The 16342-nt window shown below is 35.2% G+C and overlaps 1 protein-coding gene across 4 annotated transcripts in view; it reads left to right on the top strand.

Moving 5' to 3' along the window:
• The window catches only part of LOC131065055 (ribosomal RNA small subunit methyltransferase, chloroplastic), a 253187-nt gene that overhangs the window by 110697 nt on the left and 126148 nt on the right, over positions 1-16342 (top strand). For 3 of the 4 annotated variants that reach the window (XM_057999441.1, XM_057999442.2, XM_057999440.2), the window contains exon 7: positions 16173-16225. The exons of the other annotated variant lie outside the window; for it this stretch is intronic. In XM_057999441.1, coding sequence (XP_057855424.1) covers positions 16173-16225 — 53 coding nt within the window. The remainder of the gene's footprint in view (positions 1-16172; positions 16226-16342) is intronic. 4 annotated transcript variants of the gene reach the window in all.

The following is a 16342-nucleotide window of genomic DNA, read 5'->3' on the forward strand; positions in this document are numbered from 1 at the left end:
ACAATTAGTTTGTTTATGTTTAATTTCCAAACTGTATGCTCTGTTAATATATCACTCTCTAGATAATAACCGATTTACCATCAGTTAGATTCACGAGGGCTATATCTTAACAGATCACACCTCTCTGCCTGAGTGTCTGGTTATTCTGGGTACTGGTTCAATCATCCTTCTTGCTGCTGGCGATTCATATTGTAAGTTTGTGGCACTTTTAATTGAGTATTGAATTTAATAATGCAAATCGAAAATAACTAGGTAGGCGTGGGTTTTAGAGGGTGCTTTGGGATGCGTGCCAAGTAATTTGGGGTGTTTTGATAGCTTCCTTCTGGTTTGTCTTAGTTGCTTCTGGTCTAATGCTGATTTGGGAGTGATATGGGGGGAATTGAGTGAGAATTGAGAGAGATATGAGTAATTTAGTGGGTCTATAGGTTGCTGGTTATGCATTTCCAACCAACTGTTTTGATGTTGGAAGAGTTTCATGATTATTATCTATTATGTTCAACATTATTCTTCTACTCTCACTTTCCTTTTTATTGTAAGGTTAAGTATTAGTACTACTAACCCATTCTGGATTGTAATCTCTTAGCTTGTTGAAAAGTGGAAGAGGCTAGCTTGCCGCCTACATCTTATAAATTGTAATTCAGTCCTCCCGCCGTATAAGCGGTCGAGTGATGTTGGTTGTAATAATGGTCCTCTCGCTGCATAAGTGGTTGAGTTGAGTAATTTGTAATTCAGTCCTCTCGCTGAAATATTGTGGTAGAGTGATTTGTGTCTATAGTATTGTTCTCTTGGCTGGTTCACCGCCAAGTTTCTTGCTTTCCCGTTGGATAAGCTGAAGGGGTTGGCTTGCTGCCCAGTATTGTATTTGCTTTATCATTTCCAGCAGATTTGTGAGCTAACGAACCACTTATCACCGTATGCTCTCACCTTCTCACATTGGGCACTTGGTGATCAGAAAGTGGAAGGGTTACATTTTCAGCTAGCTTTGAGTTTATGTTTTTAACCTTAACAGGTTATGTGTTGGTTGGTAATTCTTATTGCTCTTAAAACAAAAATAAATTATCCGGGGTATTACAAAGTTTTAAAATAAAGAAAAATAAAAGGAAAGTATGAAATTTAAGGAGAACTTACAAGTTCTCATAAACTTGTATTTTTTTAATTCACTTGTAGTATGACCAAAAAGTTCCTACAAAACAACTTAAAAGACAAAAAGGGGAAATGGAAAAGAAATAACAAATTACAAGTTACAAATCTTTTATAAAATTTTACTTACAATTGCTTGAAAAAGCTCCTATAACTTAAAAACAAAAAGTCTCTTTACTTGCAAAAGAGGAAAATTTCCCACTTGCAGTTAAGAGAACAAAACTCGATTTTGGATAAAAGATCAAGCAAACAAACTCAGAACGCGATGAAATTTGAAACGTTAATCAAGGGTGAACCAAAGATTCGTCTAGTTCAGAAAGGAGCAAATTTTTTGCCTCAAAAAGCATGCCTTAGAGTAAAGTCTTCATTTTTGAATAAAAATTTCAAAGGGGTTGTCCAATTTTATAAATGCAAAATTACGGACAACAAAATTAATTTATTGTTTGATTATTTGATTACATGCAAATTTATTTACTTCAAAATTATGGAGGAAGACTATAATTTAATGAAAGTATTGTTAATTTAGTAAATATTTCTCAGGAGAAAATTAAATGACACGTAATTTTTGAAGTAGAATTTATTTCATCAAATAATTTCAATCATTTTTTATTCGTCAATCTGAAATTAAGTTGTAGTCTAAATATATTGATTAGATACCCATTTCATTTCATTGAAACTATAAACATTCAAAAATAATGACAATAAAACTAACCTCCAAACATTAGCTACAACTTATTAGTAGACGCACAGATATTTAGTCATATTGCAGAGCGAAATGATGAATATTAGTCGTTTGCTGCTGCCACCGTGCCCTTCCTCGCTCAGTATTTTTTTCCTTTTTGAACATAACAAGTGAAAACTCTTTTTAGATAAATTGCGTTTCCATATTGAATGAACCAATATTTTCTATAGACGTTTTTTATGGATTTCAAGGCAAAAGTTCATAATTTTGTGATTTTTTGATAAAAAAAGCGCCACACGTTCTCAATAAACTCGAGGCCAAGTTATATTGCGAGTGACTCAACTAGTCTTCTATTGTGCAAGTACTTGCGAGTCCCACGAGTTTTCACAAAGTCTTGTAAGCTTGGAATTTTGAGCATCCAGTGGTTATGTTCTCTTGGTGAAATTACTAAAAATTATTGAGCTTTGGAGTCTGAATTTCTTTTTGTAAGGAGAAGTTTGAAACTTAAGAGATTTTGAAACCAGCAAACTATCATAGTTACAACAAAGAGAATGGAATTTTATAACCCCAAATGTCTCTTTCCCATGTAGGGAGACCCTGCACATATTTTTCAATTCACATCAAAGTAGTGCAGCAGAAACAAAGTAGTAAAGCAAATTATTGTGGAGTTTTCAATTGCCTTGTAGAAGATTTCTGAAAGAGTAGTAAGCAAATTTGAGGAGGTTATATGTGAAAGTGTCTTTTAGCTTAGCACATCAAGCAAATGGATGCACAAACCTGCAAGGCTGGTTTGGGATTTTGGAATTATAGTGTTTTTAGTCCAAGATTTACAAAAGGGTTTAGTTTACAGTTACATTTCTTGAGGACAACAATTTCAAGGGTGGACTGTCATGTCCCCTTTTTGGACCAAACATAATTAAGTGCACCCGATCCTATTATTTTATTTTTTGCAAGCTTTGAAAAGGTGAGGGAAAATAATAAAAAAAATATAATTTGTAATATCCCTTGCCAAAATATGTATGAAATGTAGGTTTATGATGCAAGGAATATTGTCAAACAAATCACATACAATCTGAAACTTATCATAACATGATTGCAAGCTTTTAAGAATCATATAACAAGCTAACCAACAAGGAAATACATCAAATTTGCATCAATTCTGAGATTGACATTTTTCAAATGGTTGTCATACATGTTTCAGAAAATAATGAAGTCTGAAGTACATACTGCTGTAACTAATTCTCTGATTTCTATTTCAGACCTCTTAAGATAATAGTGACTATTATTTTGATGCAAGAGCAAGACGTAACTGAAACCAAATGGCTGCCCTAAATTTATGAATACAAGTACTTCAGAAAATAAAGGTTTCAACAACAATGGAAGTTCAAAAACCTGATTTAGGTATGCCAAATTGCAGAGGAGGTTGTCCCAATGAAGACATAATTCTATTTGAATTTTCTGAGCCCTCTAGATGCAAAATCGCCCCCTTGGTAGCTAGCCGCCTTGCCTTTGAAGTTGCAGATGTAAAATAAAATAATCTGAGCAGCCTTCAACACCAAATGTATGATGAAAATGGTTGTCTCGAGATTACGAGTCAAATGCACCAATACTCACAAAATTATGCCTCTTCAATCACACAGTATGAACAAAAATGTGTGGTTCAGTAGGTCTGGCCGACCCCCATGGCAGACCTGGTATATGACTGAAAACTCCTCCAATCTCTCAAAAAATTACCTCCAATAGCTCCTAAAGAAATCGCCTATCTTCTTCTCAAAGTGCAGACTGCAGATTAAAAACATGGATGTCAATTGACCATATAGCTGAAATATTCTCCCAAATCAACTTCCATGAAAGCTGATGTGAAACACAATAAGCTCAGGTATGAAGGACTGAAGTATCCCTCACTCACAAATGCAACCCTTCGGAGGATGTGCCTTGGGATGCCAATCAAAGAGAGTTATCATTCTCAATGGCTGAAAATGAACTGCAGAAACCCTAGGCTCCACAAGCTATCAAGCAAAGAAGATGTCAAAACATTCGATGCCAAAATAATGAGCCTCACCCTCTATTTATTCATTTCCTCACATGGGTCGACCTCCTTCTAGAAGATTCTCTTTTATGAAATAATATCTAATTGCACTTTAGATAATATTAAAATATCATTAAAATATAAAGTGCAATTGACTTCATACGTGACATCATACGTGAGAATATATTATCTCACCAAAATTCATATAAAAGTAAAATGTGAAGCCACAAGTAACTGCCCAAGAGACCCTGTAAAAAAACCGTATTAGCCTATGAGAGCCAGGAATAGGCTAAACCCTCTACGAACTGATCTTCATGAAAATGGGGACATTACAATCTACCCTCCTTGAAATTGCTTGTCCCCAAGCAATCTCAGTAGTAATAAAAACTCTACCCCACCTGGATCCCAGGGGAAGATATGTGTAATGTCCCTACCAAACAACTCCTGTAACACCAGCATTAACACCACCAACTGAATTTGCTGTATCAACTCAATAGCTGATGTGAACCACGCCAAAGAAAGATGTGTAATGGGAACCCAAGTGGGGCAGCCATCGATCACTGACGAATCTAAGAAGATTTAAATAGGAACCAATAAGTAGATAGCTACCATATGATATGAAATGGGTAACAAATCCAAAGATGGATTGTGGTTGCCTTCATTATCCTCCAAGGACAACTCTTGAGTGGCTGATCCACTATGAGTGTCATCACAAAAATCATCATCACCCTCAAAAGAATGTTCAACCTCAACAAAATTTGCAGAATTAGACAAACTTTGCCTATCATTTTCTATGGAGTGTTGAAGATGGAGCTTGGTTTGTTGAACCCACAACTTGGCTTGCTTTGCTCTCTCTAGCCATCCGTCAATCAATCTTTGGGACTGCTCTGTAATGTCCCTACTAGTTAGAGATCACTGTCCTGCAAAACATATTGTTAGAACACAACAAAATATATACATAACTAATCTAATTTGCAATTAAAGTTCAATTACTTAATTAACACTAATCTCAATTCTTAAAAATGATACGAGTGCAACACTGGGACACCTCCTTAGGCGGTTGTGAAGCTCGCCTTCTTGGAACCCATCTTGGTTCCAAGCCATACCAGGAAATCGAAGGTTAATTCGATTCTTGTCTTGGATGTAATTTCTTACACCCAAGCCATCCAGGAAATCGAAGGCTAATTCAATTCCTGTCTTCGATGTAATTTCTTACACCCAAGCCATATCAAGGAGGACCATCATATATGACCAACTCCTTGCCTTGGATGATGCATCTCATCATCCAAGTCTACCAGAGAGGACCGGCCAAATCTGTCTCTTGTTGGATGAACTTTGTCAACCAAGCCATAACATATATGCATATAGATATTCAGTATATACTGCCTACCAGGGATTATCATAATCCCTGAATTAGACTACGGGGATTTCTCCCCAATAGCCTCCATCAGATAATCACATTATCGCCATTCATTGATATACCATATTTCATAACAATTCATATCATTGACATCATTTGAATTATAATTTAACATACAACATTACGCTAAGATTCTATAACATACAACATTGTAATAATGATGAAATAATTCTGCAACATACATATTATAATATTCATGATATAATTCTGCAACATACATATTAGAATATTCATGATATAATTCTGCAACCTACATATTATAACATTCATGACAGAATTATGTACTACACCTTATATATTAATAATGACATAAACCTTAAAACTACAAATATAATTATATGTGTGTGTGTGGCACACACATCCACACACATATACGTACCTGTGGCGCCTCTGCTCTTTTCTTCCTATACTCTTCCTTCTGCCCACGCAACTCTCCTTCCTAACTCCCTTTTTTAATCTGCAGCCAATCCTCTCAAGATACTATGTATCTTCACATATTCTTCATATAGATATTGCTCATTTTCTTCATATACTTTTCTTCAACTTTCTGTTACTTTTCATATTTTCTTTACATATCTGCTCTTATTCTTTTATTTATGTTTCTGATTTATATTATTTTATATGTGCTCTACTTTGAATGATTATCTCATTGTAGACACAACACACCCTCCCCGTATCTCTCCAATCTCTTTCTTTTTTATATCCATATCTACCAAATGGAGAGGTACATCTCTCTGAAGAATGATGACCTTCCATAACTTCTCTTTCCTTGCTCGTACCCCTTGAATACAAGTGACTTCTTTAGTAAATCAATTTCCAAACAAATTATTCTTGTTTATTGTTTCCTTTTGGATCAGTTAGCACACCATTAAATCATTGCTCTAACAAGCCTCTTTTCCTTTTCAATACTAATCACATCTTTTACAACGTCTCTAATGAATGGCAGCACTTGATAAATTAGTAATTTCATTAATTATTATTTTATGTGGCTGATCACACCTTCTCACTAAATCCATTCACACCTCTTGAATAATAAGTCACTTCTTTAAAATAATACTCTGTCTTGATTACGGTCATACAATAACCTTTATCATTGATTGGTCAATATAACCGTTGCTCTTTTTTATAATCACACCTCTTAAAGTGTTTCTTTCGTCAGATATTTTATGCTTTACTAATCAAAACACCATCTTAAAAATGCTTATTTTATATTCATTTAATCTTTAAAAATTCTTCAGGTTAGCTGTTTCATTAACTCATGAAGTTTATTTTAATCACTTCCTTTATAATCGTTGAGATACCTTGAATCGGCCGACACAAACAGGTAATGGAGACCACTGCTCTGTAAATTGTGATTGCTTCTTTTATAATAAGATCGTCGTGATCTATGCCTTCTCTAATAAAATTGCCAATCTGAATTTGTTGAAACCGACCAGTATTTTGTTCTATTAGTAGTCAAAACTCTATTGAATGGATTGCATAAATACTTGACCTGATGTCTGAAGCCCACGTCGACACGCTTACTACTCCAGCGTCTGAAGCTCACGTCAACATTCTTACTACTCCAGAAAACACAAAGAGATGTCATATTTAAGCATTTCTTTCGACTCAGCTTGGTAACCTGGTAATTATTTTTATGATAAAATCCTGTGTATAATCTCTGTCATATATTAGTGGTGATTATATTTATTTCTTTTAACCAATCAAATTGTTCTCTTTAATTGCTGTTATCTTTTCTTTAAAGAACACTTATCATTTGGACATGGATGTCTTAATCGTTGTATGATTTTCTATAGTGTCAAAGTGCTTGCATATTAATATTATTATTGATAAATAAATATTAATTAAAAAAAATAAAAATAAAATTTAATAATTTCAAATAATCATTCGTTGATAAATATTATATTAATTAATAGTAATAGTTTCTTCATTTAGGGTCTCTCTCTTTCTCTCCGTATGTATATATCGATCCAGGAGGGGACATGACATGCTCTATATCAGCTGCTCCAAAGTTCTTTAAACTTGTCTAGAAATGAGATGCAACATCAAAATTTCCATGTCCTCTACTTACATCACGTGTACCAACCGTAGTAACACTTAGGTCACTTCCTTTTCCATAATTAAAGGTTGCCATATCATGAGAAAGTCAAGACATACTGCTGCTGTTCATGCACAAAAAATAGGGACTGATTTCAACTTGTTTGTTCTTGCCTTCGAATTCTTGCTTGGAATGATGAACAATTGCATGGCCTTTGTGGCTTGAATCCATATTATCTTCCTCATGTGACAATGTGGTTACCTCATGTTGATGTAAAGAAGTATGACTGCTCTTATCAAAATCAGAATAGTTGTTATACCATTGTATAAAGTCTTCACTCTTTTCAAGCGCCTCTTCAATGCAAGCTTCATGCCCCACACTTGTAGACTCATCTTCACAAATTCTTCCATGTGTAAGGATTGCAATCTCATGAGAATTATGGAACATAGTGCTGCTGTCCTCAAACAAATCAGTGATGATATCATGCCATTGCAAAGTGTCTCCTCCATCAGGTGTAGTCAAAACACTAATGGCTGCTCCACTAGGTAAAGGATCAATTTTCACATCTACCTTAATATCTTGGGCCTCTAATGTAGCAGTCTCAAGTGAAACTTCTTGCAAAGATGATGTAGACAACTCATTCCCCAAGGCTGTCCTCATATCCACTTGAGTTAAATCAGCATGCCTAACAAAGTCATCATATAAATTTCTACATATCATAGGTGAGGTATCTCTATCCTTATGTTGTTCAACCAAACTCCTTAACAATTCATGTGCCATGGGTGACACATCTTGCTCACCTTTCCAAACAACCCATAAGTCATTTGACATGAGTTTAGAAATTGCATCATCCTCCTTATACAAAACTGAAAACATGATGGATTGCATAGAAGTAATCACACTACTTGGATGAACCTCATCAATATCCCTCCAAAATATATGAAACATCTTGTGAATGATATCTACACAATCCATGGATATCATAATGTTTTCAAATGTGAACTTTGCAAATATTTCAAGTAGTATTACCCTCTTAGAAAAATAAGGGATCTTGATGTCATCCAAACCTTCAAAGCTTGCCGCCATGATCTGAAGTACTTGTTTCATAATATGGCTGTCATTAGCATCATTAGGGGTTGTTATCCTCATAATTTCACTAATGCATGAGATAGTTGCAAGTTTTATCACCTCATCATGATGTCTCATAAGTCCTGGCTTGACCAAAGAACATACCAATGGAGTTATAGCAAGTTGCATTGATTGGGATGGATCTTGTCCAACCTTGCATAAACAAGCTTCTACCTCCTCCAAAGTACTTAGAAGAACCTCCTTTTGCTGAGATGTATGTTCTAATTTCTTTCCTGCCCTATAAATCCTTTCTTCCAAATCTCTTTCACTCGATGAAGCCATGCTTGTAACTATAAGTGACCACAGGATGACAAGATCTTGGCTCTGATACCACTGTAATATCCCTTGCTAAAATATGTATGAAATGTAGGTTTATGATGCAAGGAATATTGTCAAACAAATCACATGCAGTCTGAAACTTATCATAACATGATTGCAAGCTTTTAAGAATCATATAACAAGCTAACCAACAAGGAAATACATCAAATTTGCATCAATTCTGAGATTGACATTTTGTCAAATGGTTTTCATACATGTTTCAGAAAATAATGAAGTCTGAAGTACATACTGCTGTATTTAATTCTCTGATTTCTATTTCAGACCTCTTAAGATAACAGTGAATTATTTTGATGCAAGAGCAAGATGTAACTGAAACCAAAGGGCTGCCCTAAATTTCTGAATACAAGTACCTCAGAAAATAAAGGTTTCGACAACAATGGAAGCTCAAAAACCTGATTTAGGTATGCCATATTGCAGAGGAGGTTCTAGTTTTCAAACTATGGTTTGATTCAAGGAAGCAATAATCGTTTGGGGAATTAATCGGCAAAACAAAAGTATAATTTTTTTTCAAAAAATTGGGAAAAAATCGGATATACAAAAAAACGTAAACAATTGCAGAAAAACAATCAAAAACCATTTTTTTTTTGATATTTTAGGGTATTTCCATAGCATAGAGATATTGTAGGCAAATAAAATAGACACTTGAGCACATGAATTGCAGGAAATAGATTGTCGTTGTTTATATTCATATCACTGATTACGTTGCACAAATAATACTACACCATAAATAATATCTAGATGGTGATAGATAAATGTCAATTACAATATAGTTTGTGACTTTGAACAAAGTCAACCTGTAAACTAAGTACAAAATTCCAAAATATCAAATGTAGGCAATGACATGAGGGCAGGAGGCCCTGATGATGAAGCTCTTGGGTAAGAGCCTGTCCTAATTTGTTCAACCTATTCAGGACCAAAGTTGGCTTGCCTTATGAGATCAAAATCTTCAGTCTCAAGCGGACGATCAACAACAACATAATCATCATCAACATCATCAGCATCATCATTAGCATCATCAACAACAATCAACTCACACTCTGGATATATCTCATCTAGGTCAATTGGCAAGCCTTCCTCAATAGTTCCTGATTTTGCCATGTAGAAATTAGTGTTTCCCTTACAAGTGAAAAACACAATGAATAGTGAATACAATCTCAAAAACTGCAACTATATATTAATATTCTCACCTTGAGCTTTCCTCATCTTCAAGCGAAGGTTGTGATGAACAAATACCAAGTCATTCAGCCGTTGTTGTGATAGGTGGTTGCGTTTCTTGGAATGTATGTGTTAAAAAACACACCAATTACACTCACAAGATGATGAGCTGCACGGTTGGCTCAAAATGCGCACTGCCATCCACCTTAAATTTGGTATTTCGTCTCCAAAAGAAGCCCACCATGCATTTGAAAAACACATTATATGGAGATGATATTGTAAGACTAAGAATATCTTATAATCTTAACGAACTTAATGAGCATGTTGGCAAAATAAAGAGATTGTCAAAAATTTATAGAGTCTACCTAGTTGAATAGTTTTTCTGCTTTGTATAGGAGCCCTATAAGAGAGAAAACCCTTAGCATGCTTGTACACTTCCAACTCTATCGTAGCCGCATCAAATTTTTCCGAGTTAGGAAACATTTTTTCCATGCACTTGAAGAAGCCTTGTTTGATCTCAGCATCAATTTCCAAGAAGTCAGTCTTATAGAATAACAAAGTATTGAGAAAGTATCCCACAACATGGAGAGGAGTGTGCATCTATCCATCCCATCTCCTATCAATTATGTCCCACAACGGCATATACCTATCCTTTTTATTTTCCACCTTACTCCTTATCACCTCCTTGGCCCTATCCATGGCCTCATACACATATCCCATGGGGGGTTTATCCCCATCCACTAGTCTCAAGCCTTTGAAACAAAAAATGACAATTTTTTTCTGATTTGATGAAAAAAATGATATTAAAAATTGCAAAGAAATGGAAATACCTAGAATTCCAGCAGCTCTGAGAAAGATGAGAAGGAAAGAAGTCGCAATCACCCACTGCCGTGAAATCTCCCATTGCCGTGAAATCTCACAGTCACCCTAATCTCACAGTCACCCACTGCCGTGAAATCTCCCACTTCTATGAAATTTCGCGCGATATGCAAACCCTACCGCGTCGTGCAGATATAAAGCAAATTTTTCTCTCATTTCACGCCCTTTTTTGGCGACATTAGGGTTTTTCACGGGCTCCTGATTTTATGCCGATTAATCATGCGGTTACTCTGTGATTTAATCGAATAAAATCGTTGAAAAAAGTCAACAATTAATACCCGCAATTTTCGGAAATTAATCGCTAGTTTTGCCGATCCCCAATTAATCGGGTATAATCGCGTTTTTTTGGCGATTGTTGCTTCTATGGTTTGATTGATATTAGTTTGGCTACATATATTAGCCACACCATAGTTGTACTACTTGCCAAAACCAAAAACTCCCCAAGACCCGAAAAAAAGTGGCAAAATCTTGGCAAAAACCTTGGTAAAAAACGTAGGAACTTAAAAAAATTGTATAAATTTAATTAGAAATATATTTGTTTTGCAAAATTCAATGAGAAGATGCATCCAATGAGTCAATAAATGAGTACACAAAAGAAACAAGCTGAGTGTAGATATATTTAATTGATTTAAATGCAAAGTGGGTACAAAATTGCATCCTCATGAGGAATGCTAATGGCTAGAAGCAAAATAGTAAATAGTTTTTGTAAAACTAAAAGTAAATACATCAATACAATTACATTTTCCTCTTCCCAGCTCTAGTAAAATCTAGGGGAGATGTAGAACTAGAGGGTCTAGTCCTAGCAATCTGTTGTGGTGGTGCCTCCTTGCTTGGTATGACTGGCTTAGGTTGTGGCTCGACCTCCATCCTGGTTGTAGCTCTGCCTCTAGCTTCTCTTGGCACTGGCAATGACTCCTCATCATCCTCATCCTCCTCAATGTGATCCAGTGTGAATCCAAATCCACCCCCCTCCTCCTCCATAGTTTGCCTCTCCAAATTATAAATGTCATCCTCACTAAACAATGGAGGCTGCTCCTGCGATGTCAAATCACTATAAGGATCTATATCATCCAAATCAATTGGACCAACTGGTGCTTCCTCTACCTTCCTTATGTGCAACCGAAGATTATATTGCACAAAGACAAGGTCATTGAGGCATTTTTGAGCTAACTTGCTCCTCTTCTTTGTGTGGATGTCCTTGAACAAGCTCCAATTGCGCTCACAACTAGATGAACTACAAGACTGACATAAGATTCTGGGGGCAAATTCTTTGAGATTTGGGTTATTTCCACCCCAACTTGGCCACCAAGCATCAACAAATAAAATTTTGAAAAGTTAGAAAGCAAAGTGAAAAGTGAAAGCATATTTTATCTGTAAAGTTATATTCAATTGCAATAAAAGAACTATTATATATATGTGATAATATTGTCTAATATTTTATTGTTTTGTTTGTAGGCTGAAGGAGAGAGATCATTTACGTTTTCTATGTCTTCTCCAAATGTTTCATATCGGGCTTTATATGTTTAGAGGACCGGTCAATGGATGTCTTGACTGGTCATGTCATTTAGACATGACCGATCAAGGCACCCATTGATCGGTGCCTCTTCATAGTGCACATCCCGATCTATGTTATGTTTGGTAACTAACATTAATAATTAAACTCTTGTTCGAAGCGGTGTTTAGTTAAGATGCTTTGTTAATGGCCGAACAGGTTTATGAACTAAACTCGATAACAACAACATTCTATATGCTATTGGGTTAATACCCCGATAGCATATTAATGCTGATCCATTTATGGATCGACATTAATGTGCTATCGGGTTACTAGCCCGATAGCATTAGATCGACGCTTAACTATGTTAAGCAAGTCGTCGATCTAATCCTTCGTTTATCAATGTCAATATCATAATCATGATCAATGTTGTAATCCGATAAACATATTCAGTTCGCAAAGCATAAATCAGATAGCATAATCAAAACAAAACAAAGGAGATTAATAGGTTAGGAGAGTCTTATCTTGCAGAAGCTACTAATGCATTAACATTATCAAATTATCAATTACTTAAGATTCCAAATATTATACTTGGGGTTTGAGTGGTTCTTCCTCTCCTGGCCAACTTTGAAGAGAATAGCTTACCCCTTGCTTCCTCATAATTTTGGAGTTCGTTCACAACGAGTTCTCTCACCTCAACCTTAGGTATCATCCTCTGAATGCCTGTAGTGAGGCCCTCAATGACCTCTCCATTGGGATCTGAGTAAGAATCCTTAAACTTAAAACGAGGGTTGATCCTGCTGCATGAATGGGTTGGTGGAGTTGATTGTTCCGCCTCTTATCAATAATTTTCTAGATTGGATCAAATTTGAGTCTAGCCCCCTTGTAGTAATTTTTGATAGACTCCTTGGCCCTATCCATGGCCGCATAAACATACCCCATTGGGGTTTGATCCCCATCTACCAAGCGAAGAACTCTAACCAAGGGCTTTGACAACTACAATTAAAAAATACAAATTACAAAAAGATTAATTATTGAAGTTACCAATTAATAATAAGAGACTTGAATCAAGAATAATTAAATATTCAAGTTTTGAAGTTACCTTCACAATCTTTGCAGCTCTTTGTGCAAATAGGTTGTCAAAGTCTATGCATGCAACACCCTCTCCTTCAAGCTTCTTTGAATAAGTTGATTCTAGCCATGCTTGACTGACAAACATTTGTTTCAAAGATTAGAAAGAACCCAAGTGTTCTTCAAAAGACTGTGCTGTTCAACTTCCATAGCCTTTTCCCACTTAGGAATTCCTTTGGCCTCAGAATATGTTTGAGGCTCAAAAATACTATGAATGTTGGCCATGAGAGAAAAGTTGATTGTAGTTTGCTGCTTGCTCTTGTTTCCGAAAGATCTACCTTCGATGAGCTCATCAGGACGAAGATCACTTATTGCCTCACCCCACCATTTAGGCCGGAGAATAGAAGAACCAACATCAGATGCAAGAGGAATAACTGGAACAGTATTTGGAACAGGTTGAACAAGTGGAAGATTAGCATCATTCGGAGGAAATTCAGGTAGTGTATCATCAAATTCAGATTCTGCATCATCCCTCCCATAAGGTGAACCAAATAGTAGATGGACACCCAAATCAGTAGCCTTCAAAGGCCGTTCCTCAGAATTCTGCTCAGACGAAGAAAGTTGAAAAGGTCCTTGTTCTTCATCAAAGGCAACATCATGACTGAAAATGAGACGATTGGTGTCTACATCAATCAGTCGGTAAGCCTTGTGGTTGTCACTGTACCCTGTGAACATAAGTTTCTGACTCTTGGAATCCAATTTGAAGCACTTGGCATCTGGAATCCAAACATATGCTAAAGAGCCAAAGACTTTCAGATGACTGATCTTAGGTTTGTAGATTGTAGAAAATCCAAACAATCGTTGGAAAAAACGAATGCCCTAGTTGCTGAATGAAGCATGCAGGAAGCCATTAAAGAAAACATGGAAGAATAACAAAACGCAAGCCGGAAACTCGCAGAAATCCACAAAAGAAATCCGCCAAAAAAGAAAAATGCGGAATTGTGTCATAGGAAATGGCGCCCAGAATCATGCAAAAATGCAAGTTGTGGGCTGGTTTGGTCGCAAAAATTGCTAATAGCAGGTCACGATAACTAGACATCTTGCAAAAAAACAAAGAAACCCGTCGCAGAATAAGGCATAGATCACGAACAAATGTGGGCAAAATCTGCTAAAAAATCTTCAGGGAAAAAGAATCTAACAATTGTCACAGAAAAAATCGCAAAAAATCGCGTCACAGCACAAAGACAGCTCGCGAAAACAAAAAATGCATGAAAAAAATGTGTTGATAGTCGAGAGTTTTGCAAAACAACGACGACACAGAGAAACACATGAACTATAGAGAAAATCTCCCTGAAAACATGAGCAATGAAAAAATTTCCGCCAAAGAAATTCTTTTTTTCAAAAACCCTAAAAAATTTCATTTGAAATTTAAGAAAAAACAAATTTAATTTTTTTTTCCTGCTCTGATACCATGTTTTGGTAAAACCTTGAATGAATTAGTGAAATGATCAAATGACCATTTAAAGAACTACAAAAACGATGTTTCTATAACAAAACAATCGTAAATAGAAACTAACTAATATTTACAATAAATTACACTATTGACCATTAATAATAAATATTAAAGATATTATTCTAATATAATTATGGGAAACAAAGTTACTCCTAGCAGGGGACATTACACATGTGCATCAAATTGTTGGCCTTTGATTAGCGATAACAAGAAGGTGTTGTCGTTGCGAGTTTCAATAAGTTTTTTTTCATTCATTAGATTTGAAAATCATGCTTATGAGATGAGCTATTACTAGTCTTGTGCTCATACCCTAGGCCAAAAGATTGAAAAATAGGTAGTTGTTTCATTCTATGCAAAGCCCTAACCCTCACAAAAGTCTTGTATAGTGTGAAGTTGAACAACGTTGAATTTTATTTGTAGCATAGCCGTTTGGGTAGTTTTAGATTTTAGGGAGTTACCACTTTTAATTTTGAGAGAGGTTTTAACTCACATATTGTTCCCATTTGAGTTGTCTTGAAAGAGAAACTGAAATGCTAATCAGAGTGTATAACTTTTCAAGATATGACAAGGCCATTTCAAACTTAACACTTGTAACAATATATTGTGACATTGATAATATTTTCTTTTCTCCATATTTTTATGCATACTTTATTCATACGATCTTAATCTTTTATAGAACTTATGCATCCTGTATTTATAAATTATTTGAATCAACTATTAAGTAGGCATCATTACGCTATATGCCTTATTTTATAATCATTTAATGAGCATAGATGGTAAAGGTAGTGCGAGAGTTTGATTGTAATTTGTGAGGGATTTGACAATCATAATATACTATCTACTTTCTTTCTTATGGCAACAATATCTAGTAATAAAGATGTAGATTTTATGTTTATCAGTTATAATCAGTGTTAGTAAGCATTACTGTCACAAGCTTTCATTTATTTGTTGAGGACCTCTTATCACTATGCTGTATCTTTTGAGCATTGTTTACATGTTATTTGTGTCACATCTTGTAAACTTTTATATTCCACATTATACAATTCTTGGAATTTTATTTCAACTTAAACTGTTTTGTGGGGATGCTTTGGGCACTACTAAATTGTATATGTTGTACTGTTAATTCCCATTGATTACTTTTGTTCAGTAACTTCTTATTTCTTTTTCTCCAATTAGATATACCATGCAGTATTTATAATAGAGAATACTTATGGTCAATCCCTTAGTTAAATAAATTACCTAGACATTTGACTTTTGAGCTATTCTTTTTCTTTTTGTATTTGTAGAGCCAGAATACAAGTTCAAAGTGCACAGGGCCAATTTTTTTCCACAACCAAATGTGAGTTATTTTTTTTTTTTAAATATGAATATAGATACTCCTACAGTAGAAAAATAGATTTTGGTCTCTGAGGATATTTTTTTCCCTTTTTCTTTAAACGTTTTAGCTAAAAATGAA

This window comes from Cryptomeria japonica, chromosome 11 (genome assembly GCF_030272615.1).
Source record: "Cryptomeria japonica chromosome 11, Sugi_1.0, whole genome shotgun sequence".
NCBI classification, from domain to species: Eukaryota; Viridiplantae; Streptophyta; class Pinopsida; order Cupressales; family Cupressaceae; genus Cryptomeria; species Cryptomeria japonica.